This window comes from Rhinolophus sinicus, chromosome 17, assembly GCF_057876585.1.
Source record: "Rhinolophus sinicus isolate RSI-liver-muscle chromosome 17, RSI-T2T, whole genome shotgun sequence".
Lineage (NCBI taxonomy): Eukaryota > Metazoa > Chordata > Mammalia > Chiroptera > Rhinolophidae > Rhinolophus > Rhinolophus sinicus.
Window position 1 is genome coordinate 29,781,809 of NC_142517.1, and position 15,885 is coordinate 29,797,693.

At 39.2% G+C, this 15,885-nt stretch overlaps 2 protein-coding genes across 5 annotated transcripts in view; one reads left to right on the forward strand and one right to left on the reverse strand.

The window, feature by feature from the left end:
- IFT80 (intraflagellar transport 80) overlaps positions 1-8,274 on the reverse strand; it is a 106,946-nt gene extending 98,672 nt beyond the window's left edge. The window contains exon 1 of one of the 2 annotated variants that reach the window (XM_088794011.1): positions 8,118-8,274. The gene's annotated coding sequence lies outside the window, so the exon portion shown is untranslated. The remainder of the gene's footprint in view (positions 1-8,117) is intronic. The other variant, XM_019732028.3, reaches the window with a different exon arrangement.
- A 137-nt stretch (positions 8,275-8,411) lies between these two features.
- Positions 8,412-15,885, forward strand: part of SMC4 (structural maintenance of chromosomes 4) — a 32,886-nt gene continuing 25,412 nt past the window's right edge. The window contains exons 1-5 of one of the 3 annotated variants that reach the window (XM_088794010.1): positions 8,412-8,747; positions 9,120-9,997; positions 10,915-11,093; positions 11,556-11,747; positions 13,465-13,641. In XM_088794010.1, coding sequence (XP_088650136.1) covers positions 9,862-9,997; positions 10,915-11,093; positions 11,556-11,747; positions 13,465-13,641 — 684 coding nt within the window. In that variant the 5' untranslated portion in view covers positions 8,412-8,747; positions 9,120-9,861. The other 2 variants (XM_019731948.3, XM_088794009.1) reach the window with 2 other exon arrangements.

Sequence of the window (15,885 nt, forward strand, 5' to 3'; positions counted from 1 at the left end):
CGAAGGCATTGGTCATCAAGGATCTGACTAATCAGTGGTCCTGGGGCAGGAAGGAGGGAGATAATAAAAAGAAAGTTTCTAGAGTGTAGATAACTTGATCTACGTCACAACTTTATCTAGGGAGCACAAGGGAGCGACTATGCCTTTGCTCCCAAAAATCATTTATAAGTTCTCTTTGGTCTAGTGTGCATCAACATTCATGGGGCTTAAGAAGAAAAAAATGGGCTCAGCAAACGCTGACAGTCCAACTACCAAAATATACCCCAAATCTGGCCACTTCTCAGCACCTCCTTCTTAGTCCAAACCATCACCATCCCCTGCCTTGGTTATTGCAGTAACCCCAGAACTGACCTTCCTGCTCCTACACTTAGCCCTTCAAACTCTTCCAAATACAGCAGCCAGTAATGCTTGTAAGGCTAAGTCAAATCATGAAGGCCAGTATGGTTAATACATGGTGAGTGAAGGGAGTGGCAGGAAAGTGGAGGGGGAAAGGAGGGATACAGATCATGTAGGGGTTTGAAAAACCACAATAAAAGCTTCAGTTTTTCTTCTGAATGAACAGAGAAGCCAATAGAGGGTTATGAGCAACGGGTGATACGATCTGACTTACATTTTAAAAGTATCAGTATGGATGGTATGGAAAAAAAAAAAGAGCAAGGATGAACAAGACTGGAAGTAGGGGGGTCAGTTAGGATTTCAATAATCCAGAAGAGAGGTGAAAGTAGTTTGGATGAGGAAGGCAGTAGTGGTACAAATGATATGAAATGGTCATATTCTGAATATATTTTGAAATGAGATTCCAGGATTTGTTGATGAACTGGGTTTAAAAGAAGGAGGAATAAAAAATGATTCTGAAGTTTCAACAATGGAGTTGCCATTTACTGGGATGAGGAAGGCTGAGGGGGAAACACATTAGAAGGGATGATACCCACAATTGTTTCAGGGGCGTCCGGGTGTCTCAGTTGGTTAGAGCGTGAGCTCTGAACAACAGGGTTGCCAGTTCGATTCCCACATGGGCCAGTGAGCTGTGCCCTTCACAACTAGACTGAAGGACAATGACGTGGAGCTGATGTGCCCTGAAGAAACACACTGTTCCCCAATATTTCCCAATAAAAAAATTTAAAAAAAATTCTGTATTGGATATGTCAAGTTTAAGGTGACTATTAGACATCCTAATGAAGAATTCAAGGAGAAATTGGATATACAAGTCTGGAATCAAAGAAGAGTTCGGACGGAGCTAGAGATATCAATGAGATATCAACTTGAGGGCTGTCAGCACAAAGATCATGTTCAAAGCCATGGATAAGATGAGCCTACCAGCTACATGAAAAGGTGGTAGCTTCAATGGCCTAGAAGTCCTACTGAAGTATGAAGAATTGTCTGCATTAAGATTCTACAGGAATTAAACTAGAGAAAACAAGTGGAGATATACAGACAATTGATGCTTAAAACAGATTTTGGGAGGGAGTGTAGGTATTGGTAATGATGCAGTAAAGATTGAAAAGTGGTGGCCGAGGTCCAGGAACTGTGAGGCCAGGGAGTGGAATAGAATGATTTGTGGATATTGAATCGCTGAGAATAATGAGAGGAATAGTCGTGTCGATAGTGACAGCCAGATGCTAAAATATTCCTTGTACAAGGAGAAATAGCAAAGAGACCTGGAGACGACTGCAAAAAGGTAGGGTAGAGAATGGTTTAATCTGGTAGGACTTGTTTAAAAGAGAGTCGGGGATTTTAGAGAGGAAGAGAAAAGAGGATCAATTGTCTGGGTACACTAATGAGAAACAAGGTCCTTCAACTCATGGGAGTCTGGGGGCAAAACAGCCTCCATTTGAAGGCCTAGGGGAAAGCAGTTTTCCTAAGGAAACCAGCCGATTTAAGTTTGACTGTGATGGTAAAGAAATCATTCAGAGTAAAGGTTGAGGACACAGATTTGGCCAATGAAATACCGAATTCCAAAAGGTAGAGTGGAAGGATTTCGATAGGAAAGAGCTAAGGGTTTGGGACAGGTGGAGGGAAATGGCTGAAACAGCTGACAGTCCTCCAATATTCACTCATCCCTACTTATATGGTAGAAGAATCTGAATTGTTGCTGCACATCTGGCCACCTAGAATAAAGACTATGTTTCCCAGCTGCCCTGGAAACTAGGTCTAGCCACAGAGGGCATTAATAATGCCAAAACCCACATGTGGATATATTACAACATCATCAACCTAGTGGCCCAATCTGGGATTTATATTCTGTGGGGGGTAGATAATACTGCCTACAAGTAATGGACCCACAGTGGCAATATGAAAACTAAATGAGTTACCTCATTTACTTTTTAAGGAAGCCATTTTATTACCTCTTATAAAAGTTATATAAATCACAGCATAACTGGCAAATAAAAACTTAGAAAATAAGAGTAACACTCGCCATGCCATGCCATCAAGGCCATGTAGAACATGGTAACAGATAGAAGGAATCAAGACTCTTGGCCTTATGGAGAGCTGGATCAGTCCTGTACCACCTAGTGAGGCTTTTAAGTGATACAGAAGGAAGTTTAATCATGTTTAAGTTACTGTCGTTAACAGCTAAACCTACTAATGAACTAATGCAGGGAATTAAGAGTGTCGAATGTGAAGAGTGAGGTAACGTGTAACGGGCGTGATGGAACACTCCCAGGTCTCTCAGGGGAGGATGGATAATCAGTTTATATTGTATCCTTCTTCCTGGAACTGGTCTCTTAGGTTTGCAGCATCGATGTAGTTTTTTAAAGGAGGAAGGGGCAGTCTTGCTAGGAGCATAAGGAACTCTTTGGGATTCCTTTTCAATCCTGCTAAGGGTATTAGGATTTATTTCAATGAGCTGTTTAGGGAGGGGAAGGATTTGCAGAATTATAGAGGGAATAAATACCCCCAACCTTTCCTCCTAATTTCCCGTACCTTAAACTGTGGACTGGCCTTGTATATCTTCTGTATCTATACTCACTGCGATAGTGACCTCACCCAGTTTCATTACTCAATGTAAATGTAAATGTATTGACGACATAGTGACAATTCCCAATTTCATACGTCCATTTCAGACCTCTCCACTGAAGCCCAGACTTTTACATCTGACTATCTGGCAACTCTATTTGAATGTCTAACAGACATCTCAAACTTAAGAGCCAAATGGAACCCGTGATCTTTCCTCCAGTTATGTTCCTCCGCAGCCTTACCTATCTCAGTAAATGGCAATTCCATTCTTGCAGTTGCACAGACCAATAACCTTGGAATCATCATCACTGACTCTTCTTTCACATCCCAATCCAATTTGTAAAAAACAAAACCTGTATGTTCGACCTTCAAAATACCAGATTCTCACCATCCCCACTGCTATCACCCCAGCCCAAGGTGCCATCATCTGTTAACCTGAATTACAATAGCCTCCTAATTGGCCTCCTAACCCCTCCACAATCTATGCTCACCACAGCAGCCAAAGTGACTGTTTTAAAATAGATCCTGGCTCTTCTCCACTCAAAACTCTCCAATGGCTCCCTATTTCAGAATTATAACAAAGTTCTTACAATGGTGTTCAAAGCCTTTATGGATCTGGACTCCCACTGTGATGGCTAATTGTACATGTCAACTTGGCTACAAGATAGTGCCCAGTTATCGGGGTAAACAGCCATCTAAATGTTGCTGTAAATGTATTTTTAGAGGTGATTAAATTTAAAAATCAGTTGACTTTAAGTAAAGCAGATTACCCGGCATAATGTGTGTGGGCTTCATCCAATCAGTTGAAGGCTTTAAGAGCAAAGAAAGAATTCTGCATCCAGATTGAAACACAGAAATTTTGCCTGAGTTTCCAGCCTTCAGACCCAAGACTACAACATCGAATTTTCTTTCTCTGGAGAGCCCTAATATACCCATTATTTCTCTGACCTCATCTCCTGTTTTCTCTCTTTTCACCCATACTGCTCCAGTCGCACCAGCCTCAGTGTTTTTCTTCTGACATACTAAGCATGCTCCTGCCTCAGGGCCTGTGTACCTGTACTCTGCCTGGAATCCATGCCCCCAGATAGCTTCACGGATTACTATTCTTCCCGTCTTTACATGTTTGTCCAAAAGTCGTCTTCTCCATAAACTCTTCCCTGCATTCTCTATTTAAGGCCATCTGTCATACTATGTGTTTTACTTACTGTTGCTCCTTTCTAAAATGTAAGCTCCATGAATGCAGGCATTTTTGTCTATTTCGTTCACATCTATATCCCCTGCAACTGGAACCATCCTTGCATACAATAAGTGCTCAGTAAATATTTGTCCGATGAATGAATGGGGGAAAAATGGGGTCAGCAGGCATAGCTCATAAATGTAGAAGCTAAAGGTATATAAATATATAGAGAATATAGAAATAGAATAGTAGCTATGAAAGCCTTTTAAACTTGGGTAACCTCTGTATGTTTGTGGGGACAAAAGAGAAGGAACCAGTGGACAGGGATAGATTGGCAATACTATAGAAACAAATAACCAAGACAGGACAGTCCCCTATGAAGTCGTTTGGTCAAGGGCACTGATAATTTTTAAACACATAGATTGACAGTTCACAGAAACATAAATACAGGATGTCAGTGGGCAGTCAAAAACATGAAACAACGCTCAGCCTCAATTATAATTAAAAAATGAAAATTAAAACAAATAGATACTATTTTTCTGTTTTCCTTCTAACATACTAAGCATGCTCCTTACCCACAGTCTTTAATTTTAGAAGATTTGAGGCTGGAGTTACTGTAGCTTTCTTACCACAGCAGGGAAAGAGCCTGGAGGTGCCAGAAGCCACTAGTAGAGCCTGAGGATAATGGTATACAAAGCAGAGCAAAGAAAGAAACCAAAACCTGTTGTCTTTGTTTGAACACTGAATCCAGTTATACTCATCTGATTTTCCGGCTATGGGAGCCTTTTTTTCCTTTCTTTTTTTTTTTTTATCAAGACAATCTGGATTGGGTTTTCTGTCACTTATAATCTAGAAAGTCCTACCTGAGACATTACCATAATTATTTCTTCTCCCTAGATTCTAAGAATGCCCATTTTCTGGTGCTGTCCTCTCTTTACTCACAACCTTAGAAACCTAATCTATTTTTAGTGTTCCAAAGTGTTATTCTTATATCACTGTTTCATCCTATTTTCTCTCGTGAGCTACATTCTCTACCACTGCTGCCCACTGGACACATCTTTCCACAATCCCAACAAACACGAATAAAAACAAACTCATCTTTTAAAATGGTTCTTCCCCCTAAAACTGTTCTGCTTCTTCACTTCCTATTTTTTCTGCATTAAGTTAGGTGAGCGTTTCAACAAGCTTAATATATTAGGGGGCTTATATTATCAAGGGGGATATTCATTACTATCTGTCCTGTGTCTATATCCAACGTATATAGACAATATTCTCTAAGTACTTATACATTACTTACATAAATTCATGTTTATTTATTCATTTTATTAGCTAATATCTAATTAATTCAAATATTTACAACTACAAACTCGATTAATATTTTTAAGCATTTACTCGCAAACCTAATTTCAGACTTAATTAAATGTTATAACCACATTAGAAGGCAGACAAAATGTATATTATTATAATGACAAAATCATGCACTTAAAGAATTGCAAGTGTGCATTGTAATTCTAATTCCAACTTTTCTCTGAACTTATTCTTATTTCTTCCTGTGGGGTACAACTTTACTTTAAAATTTAAAAAGTGAGTGTTCTCTTCTCGGTCTGCCTGAAATTATAGATAATGGTTGTTAGTAGATGATTTTGGACCAAGAGGATCAGACTTAGTTATACTTTCCAAAATGATTATAACCTAGTCCATTCCAATTAGACCAGCCTTTTTTAAATAATTAGACAGTGTTAATTTCATGAGAAGTATCAAAAGTATTGGCAAGGATCAATTATGTCTTTATTTCTTGTGACCCTAATCTCTTCTCAAATCACTTCTTATTTTGAGTGTCCTATTGTTATTCTAGATTTAGGTCTACTTTGTAGCTGTTATGAATGTCTTTTCTTCATTAAACAACCTTGTTTAAGTCTGTTTTGAAAATATTCGTTCTGAATGGGGCGTGGTTAGTTTCAACTAAATCTAAAGCCATCAGTCACTTTATTGGTTTATTGAAATTACATTTCTTTCCCATCAGTCATTAGACTTACCATTATTTACAGCAATCATCAAAGGCAGTAAAATTAGGATTTATATGTGACTTATCTTTCTTCCTCTCCCTTCATCACTAATTCAAAGATTCACAAAGAATAGTATCTGACGTTAAGGGTTTATACTCTTACCTTTGTACATTAAAATCTATAAAAGCTATAGATTTTATTTCCTCCAAAGTGTGTTGGGATTTTTTTCCATTCTACTGTGTAAGCACTTCTCACCTCCCACATGGAGGGACTGTACAGTAATAATCTAACTAAGCCATGTCTGATCTCAGTCTCTTTAACCTTTAACACATCCCTCATAGCTACTGTTTTCTTTTTGTTGTTGTTGTTTTCACCAAGTCATTCCTTAGCCCAAATTTTTCATGTTTCCTCCATAACATATCTAAAATCCTTGACTTGGATTTCAAGACCTTTCTTCATAAGCTAACCTTCTAACTTGATTCCATTATGCATCTTTCACACGATATCAAATGCTTGTAGCATGTGTGCTATATGAACAATCATAAATAATCCCGTGAAATAGGTATTATATGCTGGTTTTTGTAAATAAATACTCAGAGAGATTGATAAATTGAATAAATTATCCAAGCATGTAGCTAAAAAATGATGGGATTTTGGATTCTGTTATGATACATCTTTCTACTACATTGTGCTCTGTCCCCCACACACACCACTCAACTTGGTCTAGTCTTTGCTTTTTCATGGTTGATATCTCGCCAATTCAAGTTTTACAGTTTTACAAACTTAAAAAATCCAAAGGCTTCCAGAAGCTCTCAAAGAGAATCCCTACATCTTTTTGATATGGTTACCAACCACATTGTTTTCTTGAGCTATATTATCTGTAGCTTGTCTTATGAAAACAATTAATCCTTTTTTTCAACTTCAAATATAAAGGTATATTAGGATATCAAGTCAATGAGTATTCAAACCACACCAGTCTCCAAGCTCACCAAATTCTTACATTTGTGAGTGTCCACACCCCTTTTTGAGAATTACTGCACCTGATTTTATGCTCCTCAGAACAAGTCACAACACTTACTTAGAATGGCAACATAAATTCATTCATTAAGCAGATTTATTAGTGCTTTAGTATGCCAGGCACTAAGTATGCAAAAATTTAAAAGAAAAAAAATAGGACGCCCCCGTTCTCAATGTCAGAAGAGTTGCTGAATACTTACTGTAGGCAGTCAGATCAGTGGTTAACACTGTGGGGGATTAGGACCACGTTTCAGAATCTGATCAAAGTTCTGGGAAAACTAACTCCCCAGAAAAATGAGCGCGCGCGCCACGCACACGCGCGCGCGCGCACACACACACACACACACACACACACACACACACACAGAATTTTGTATATAATTTCGGGGGAGGGAGGGCGCTATGAACTCCTCTGAAGCCCAATCACCAACCCCTGATCCACAGACTCCAGATAAAAACCCACTGACATAACTAAATTCTCTGGGAACAATAATATTTGCTTAATAATCCTGATTGTGTCTTGCACAGTGCGATGTATACAAAAGCTACTTTAAAAACATTTTCTCATAAAGATAACCAAATGACATCGTCACATCGTTTCTTCCATGATGGGGTCTTTCAATCAAATGATTTCAAAAGCCCGAAAATCCCTTTCACTAGTGACACTTAAAGATCTAACACCAATAACTCGAAATTATTATTTTGCTAGTAACATGTGGACTACACCATCATTCACTGCATTCACTAGTCCAGGTCTTCTCTTCTCCTTGTTGTCCCTCGACTCCCTCCAAACTCTGGGCTCCTCCTTCGCATCCCAAAAGCTACGTCCAGAGCCCCACCAGGGAGATGGAAAATAATAGATGCTCCCCGCCGCACACACCCTCAAAGAAAGTGGGATCCAGTGATGGCTACAATTTCCAAACCCTTTCTTCACCACATCCGGAGGTGAAGAGATTTACCTTACGTTCCAGAATTGCGGTGGCGATTGCTCTCACAGAGTTGGGGACCAGTTACCAAGAAGCCTCCCGACCTCCCCGTCACCATAGTGACTTCAAGGAGCTACGCTCACTCCCTCTTCCCGCGATACTTTCCCGCCGCGCGTCACCCGAGCGGGCCTGAGACCCCGCCCCTCAGGGAGCCCGCCCTCTGTTTAAGGGGCTTTATTGGATGACTGAGCCCCGCCTCCAGCTTTGGGCGGAACCCTACTCTTATTTTTCTTTTTCAAAACTCTCCAGGTTTTTTTTCAATATTTTTTATAAGAGTGCTGTTGCCGTAGGCCGCAGGGAACACAGTGTCTTGCTCTTCCTCTTCACGTAGAAGAAACGTCCCATGCCACCTGGGTTCCCCAGCGCCGGAGTTTGCGCATGCGTGTAAGCGACCAGAAGATGGCGGTGATAATCGCCGCACTTTTTTTTTTTAAATTAGTGATTCCCAGAAACCATTGCGCGCATTTGTAACGAATTTCCGTTCGAGTTTGTATTTTAGGCGCCATTTTCGAGTGAAGGACCCGGAGCCGAAACACCGGTAGGAACGGAGGGGGGGGGCTATACAACCGTTTCCAGCCTTGGTCTGAGTGGACTGACCCGCAGGTAAAGTACATCTTTTCCTAATCAGGTTGTCACACTCTCACTTCCTACCCCGTCCGCGGGCGCCCGGAAAGTAGAGGCCTTGAGCAGGAGCAGCCGAAGTCGGCTCAGGCTGTCGCAGGGAGATCTCTCGCTGTCACCCCTCCCCCCGCAGCCGCTCCCCGGCAGTTCGGGCTGCCTCGCGCTTCTCCCGGGCGCTACTTCTCTGAGCTTCTTAAGCGTCGCGCGGGGCGGTGGAGGGGGCTCTAAGCCTCGCGGATCTCAGAAATCCTGGTGTCTGTCGAGGAAAGGGCGTCTCCCCCGGACCCCTTGCCTTCTCTCTTCTCCCGAGGGACCAATCACCGGGTCCTAGCCCTTACTGGTGACCTTTCGTAGTTCATTACCCAACGGGATTCCGCCGCGGGCCCCGGAGAGACAAACCCGGATCATCGCTGGCGTCCGATTTGGAAGTCCCGAGTGGTGGACCCCAGCCTCTGGCCGCCCTTCCCAGTGGGACTGTAGAGAGGAGACCTCGAAGCCCCCGAGCCGTCACCGGCGCCAAGAGCTAAATGGCGGGGAGAGGACGGCGCAGCCGGTCGTCCTAAACTTAGCCTTCTGCTCTAGGAAGAGTTGATAGCCCCGCAAACCTAAAACTAATACGAACTCCTCTTAAGTCTGTGCGCTTGCATCCCTAGCCCCGAGAACGTGGGAATGTCAGTAAATGCCGGCGTATGGAAATTACTTCGTTCAGAAATTACATTCAAATATCCGTATACACTTATACTGTGGGCGACGGGGGAGGGGGCATTAAAAAATAAGAACCCAAGCAGTTAGTCTGTCGTGGCTTGATTCCCAGGCACGTCTAGGTTTTCCCACTTGCTTGGAACTTGTTTAAGAAAACGAGCCCCGCACCTCTTTAGCACTTGGGGTTTGGGTGCCTTCTTGCCCAAGGACCCGCTGGCGTTGAGCGGTGTTTTTAAGACAGGCTCTCGGGAACGGGAGAACGGAGTTTTCTCCCGAGTGGGGCGGGGTAGAGGCAGAGCCGATCACGTCGCGGGAGCCGGCGGGGAATGTACCCGCACGGCCCTGAGGCCCGCGGGCTGACTTAACTCCCGGCTCTCACCCGGCCCCAGCGACCATGCCCCGTAAAGGCACCCAGCCTTCCACCGCTCGGCGCAGAGAAGAGCCGCCGCAGTCCCCGGACGGCACCAGCAACGACGCGGAGCCCGAGCCGCCGCCGGGCCGCGCCGGGCCCAGGGCCCCTGCTACTGCAGGTGAGTAGCCGGCCGAGCCTGGGCCGGAAAGCGCGCTAGAGGACTCGGGTGGGTCCGCGCCCAACCCGGGACTGGGCCGTGTTATTTGGCGCGGGAGAGCGGGGCTGCGCGTTAGACGTCTGAAGGTCGCGTGTCTGTCCGGTAGATCAGATCAAGAAAGCGATTCGGTGATTGTTTCAGAGATTAGACTCTTCGTGCAAGTTCGATGTAACGGTGCTTAAGGGAATGGGGGCGAGTAAATTGCTTCAGTTGTGAATTTCTGTTTGTGGCCTTGTATTTCCGCGGAAATCGGCACGGTCAGCCAATAGCCAGTGGACTTTTTTTCAGATAGAATCAACATGACTATGTTAATGTGATGAAAAGTTGCTTGACCCTAACCTCACTCCCATGGTCTTAAATTGCGATTAAAGAGAAGATGATAATGTCCTCGAAACCACCGTAACATTTGTGAGTCCAGTAATTAGATGACCTTACGAAACCCTTCTGACAGTGTCGCTGGAGCTCTAGAGTGTCCAAAGTTAAGGTTCCAGATGACCAAAGATACGGAGAGAGCTGGGTAGAGCCTTAGGGATTTAACCACCTGTTTAGGCGGGGAGCAGGGAATCAGGCTGTTGTGGTTTTACCAGATTTGCTTTATAATGTAGTGTTTTGACTCCTAAGAGGTATATTTCTATAGAATTTCGAGACTGGTGGCATTTCTTTTAAGAATTTCATTTTTTATAAAACCAAGATGAAAGATTGTCATCTCCTGTGAGCTTAGGACACTACTATATTTAACTGGAAAATATAGATTCCTACGTTTCATAAATAACATCTCTCCAGAGATTAGCAGGCACTGGTCCTCAGAACTAATTTGCACTAATGCAGGCTTTCCCTCCACCCTTTGCCTTCCCTTTCCTTTCCTTTGACTGACTTAGAGACTCCAACTGAGGAAATTGATAATCGAAGTTTAGAAGAAATTTTGAATAGCATCCCTCCTCCCCCACCTCCAGCAATGACCAATGAAGCTGGAGCTCCTCGACTTATGATAACTCATATTGTAAACCAGAACTTCAAATCGTATGCTGGGGAAAAAATTCTCGGACCTTTTCATAAGGTATTTGACAATTTTAAATAACTGTTGAGAAATCATGAGTCTTTATTACAAGATGTTTCAATTTTGTAACTGTTAGATTGGTCCTGATTGATTCACACGGTGTGTTTCCTGTGCTTTTAACAACAAATTAGTTTTTGTTTTATCTAGTTATCTTTGGTACCTTTTTAGCTATTATAAAGTTTTTCTCACTGAATAGAGTTGGTGACTTATTCGTTTGAAAAGAGTATTTTGTCTTGATTAGAATGAATTTTATAAAAAGTCTGTTAGAAGATGGTCTTGTTTAGAGTGTTTGACGCTTGTGATAAAGGAGTAAGAAAATTTAAGTTGTGTTATCTTGTAGCAGGGAAAACTTAAATAGTTGTAGATTTGCTGTAAGTAAAAAATCAAGGCATTTAAATTAAAATCAGTAGTATGACCTTTTAAAACTTCATTTTAATTTTTTTTTATGTTCTTTTTATGCAGCGCTTTTCCTGTATTATTGGGCCAAATGGCAGTGGCAAATCCAATGTTATTGATTCTATGCTTTTTGTGTTTGGCTATCGAGCACAAAAAATAAGATCTAAAAAACTCTCAGTACTAATACATAATTCTGATGAACACAAGGATATTCAGAGTTGTACTGTAGAAGTTCATTTTCAAAAGATAATTGATAAGGTAAGGGACTTTGACTATTCAGTTATTTGCAACTTTCTTCAAGTAAGGAACACAGAATTTCAATATAATGCACACTTTATTATTTTTGACTTAAATTTGGCTGTTTAAAATTAATACATGGCTAAAGTGGAGCAGATTATTGGTTTCATTACCTCGATGACCATATTTTCTTTTTGAGGAGCGGTGGTGGTGGCTGTTAAACTTAAAATAATAAAATTTTTAGCCAGGGAAATGAATTATAAGTAGCTCGTAGTAGTGCTTACCTTTTTGGAATAAAACATTAAGCAGTTTTAGTATCCTGAGTGCCAAGTAGCATTCTTTTACTAGAAAATTTTGGTTCGTTTTTAAAGTTATATTTTTATTGCCTTCTGATAAATTACCTAAGCTTGAAAATGTAACAGTTGACTAATTTTACCATCTGTGTTATTTCAATTCACATTAAATTTAATGTTATTAGTCCTGTGTATCTGATATGAAAGAGCTTTACTTCAGTTTGGACAACCCTTTTAAAATGGGAAGGGTCAAGCTAACATGTTTGTTTTCTAGAAAAGGAGACAATTATAGGTAAAATGTCTATTTAGGTTATTTACACAGTTTTGTTAGTATAAGCTTTTTCTCTTTTTTAAATAATTTTTTATTCACTTATAGTTGACATACAATATATTAGTTTCAGGTGTGCAACATAGTGATTAGACATTTATATAACTTACAAAGTGATCACCCCAATAAATCTAGTACCCATCTGACACCATACATAGTTATTACAGTATTATTGACTAGGTTTTTTCTGTTCTAATTGATAATTAACTTTGGAAATTCATGGCTCAAAAATGACTGGCTGGAATTTAAAAATATAGAAAAGGAATTACATAATGAAACGATGTGACTTGGCTTCTAAATTTAAAAAAAAAAAATTTATATAAAGGGCTTTAAATATACACAGTGGCTTCTATTTTAATTTTGTTTCTTAAGTGCTTTTCTTATTGTACAATTTGGATTGGAAAATAGATAGCCAGTAAATTAAATTTGATTCCATTGCCTATTAATTACATCTGATTCATGTAAATTCTAAAGGCCTTAATTTCAAAATGACATAGCTTTTAAGGGGAAGTGAATTTTAATAAAGTAGATTTGTACTTCACTTATTTTTTTTAATCTGATTTTTTTTTTTAATGTCAGCAATATAGTTATCAATTCTTTATAATTCTTTTTACGTTCAATTAATGGCATAGTCTTTGCTACCCCCGACCCTCCCCCCCCAAAAAAACCGAGCCGTATTACTGCCTTCCTTCCTTTTTCCTTAAATCATCTCTTGCACCTTTTTTAAATGGACTAGTATTTTAATCTGTCAACATGATTTAATAATTTAGGTGAGTTTGTTTTGGATATGGTCAGATTCTCGTACCCCTTCATCAACTCTTTTCAGTCAAATGTGTTTTTAGCCTTGTTTGGAGGTGGATGGTTTTTGTTTTGTTTTTGTTTGTTTGGTTTGGCGTTTTGGTCTTTGTGATCTGTGAGAAAGGGATCAAACAACTTTGAAAAGTATCTATTCTTTGCTAACAAGGTTATTTTTGAGAACTATTGCCAGTTTATGTGCATGTTCAATTGAAGTTTTTAATCCATAAAATTAGTTTCAATATGAAGTGAGTAAAATTTGGAGCAGACCTGTGACTTAATACCAACAGTTGTTTTCTGGTTTTGTTTTTCCTCAAAACAGGAAGGGGATGATTATGAAGTCATTCCTAACAGTAACTTCTACGTATCCAGAACGGCCTACAGAGATAATACTTCTGTCTATCACATAAGTGGGAAGAAGACGACATTTAAGGATGTTGGAAATCTTCTTCGAAGCCATGGAATTGACTTGGACCATAATAGATTTTTAATCCTACAAGTAAGTTTATTAAAGACTTCAGAGTCTCTTATTCTTGTTACCTTTTTTCAATAAAGTGTAGGGGAGTTTCCCCTGTTGCACGAATCCTGTGTTTTTGAAGCCTTAAAGTACTGTAGCAGCACATCATGGTTTACACACTACAGTCAAGATGCGAATCATTATTTGCTGCTCTAGAAATTTAAGGAAATTCATTCAAAACTATTGTCATCATCAGATGCTCATTTTATTTTTGGATGGACTGACATACTTGTTCCGCTCTAGCAGCACGTAAATATTGGCGTAGTGAAATAAATATTAAACACCAATATTATTGTGCTGCTTTAGCGTGACAGGGATATAGCAACTATCATTTCTGTTTGTACTTTAATATAGCATTTCAGATTGGATTCATTATCTCTTAATAGTCCTTTTCCTTTACTTCGTTCTTATTCTTATCTCTACTAATATTATATACCAAAAAAAAAAAATGAAAAAACTCTGTAACTTGGTGTTTGCCAAATTTACCTGCACCTAACTAATTTAACTTAATCTTTTTTTAACACTTAGAGTGGTTAACTAAAAGCTTACTCAAGTTTGTTTTGGTTAGAATAGGCTACTTGAACCACTACTGGAATATTTTATTTTTAAGTATCACAACTCTTAAAGTCTTTTTAAAGGGATATAAAATTAAGTACCTGGTCTTAAGTTGATTTTTATTAGAAACCTGTATTCTTTTTTTGAGTAAGGATATATTCTACCAGCAATGCTTAGTAAGAAAAATCCATTTTCTATGTGTTACCTTTCAAAAAACTTTTTAGTGTAAAACATGGCTTTGTTAGATGTATTCAAATTCCATTTTGATTTGAGGCTGTCTTTTCCTGTGTCCTATCCAGATTCACCAAGAGTATGATAGTAAAAATATATTGCGATGTGGAAATAGCGGCTATATTCTTTAGTGTCTTGTTCTACTGAATTTACACTAAGTTGGAAATTTTGATTTGATACTAAAAGTTTTGTTAGGAAGACTGAGTGTTCCCAGTAACAAACTTATAAAATGTTAGCCCCTTTTCCCATTTTTGTATGTCAACTGTTGTTTTTTTTTAAAGAAAATATTTCTTTTAGACATACTACATAGTGTTTGTACAAGGTAAATCAGTATCATTCTGAAATGACATATTAATATCTTTTGTTACCAGGCCCACAGTACATTTGCAGTACTTCTGTAACCCAAACTTATTTTTAAAAGAATGTGGGAAAATCAGCTGTAGATATATTTTTAAATAAAATTTGAATTTACACAAGTGTGGAATTAAAACTTTGTGGGTTTTTGAAATCAAATTTAACTGTTTTATGGACTTTTGTGTTCTGGGATTTGGTTTGGTTAATTATGGGTGAAAAGTTATGTCCCTTTATAATACTAAATTTGATAATGATACCATTTTGCAGGAACCTATATGTGTGTCTATTTTTTGTTATTTGCTATTTGCTATCATCCTGGGATAATCAAAGTTTTACATATGTGTAAAGACATCAAAATAAAGTAAGCTGCATTTTAACCCTTGTAAGGGTAATTTTTTTCCTTGGTGCAGCCTCTCTCTCCATAATTCAGTAATAAAAGAGGCTAAATAAAGTAACAGCTTCCCAAAAAGGTAAATATGAATAATTTTTAAATTGTTGACTTTATATTAAATATGTGCTTCTGAATCACCTGGGATGCTTAAGCCATTTGTCCTCATAATAATCTCATATTTTTATGTCATGTTAACAGTTAAATTGTTTTAAACATTTTTAATACCAAAGTAAACTTTCCAAGTTGACTGATTCAATTCTATTTAATTAAATTTACAGACAAGAACTTTAGGAATTCACCTGCTAGGAAGAAAAAAGAGGGATGGGACTAGGTAGAATTAATGATGCCCCATTTAAAAGTTTGAGGGAAAGTGGCAGTGGTGTCTGTGGATGTTTATTTAGTTCTTTAACAAAACCTTAGACTCCTGCATTAGAGGTTTAAAGCATTTGAAGGTAAGTAAGGGTCCAGTTTTTATTACCTTGTCTCCCACTGAATAATATTTATCTTAAAAACTAGCTGTGATTTGGGAGGCTGGGAACTTGGAGGCATCATAATATCATCATCCAAGACATAAGTAATTACTTAGAATAAAATGTATAGACTGGACAGTAGAAGTGATTAACAGAAGTCCATAAGGGTAAATTTTTTTATAGTGTTTGTATTGTTTTAGTAGGTTCTTTAAGTAGGCATTTCTA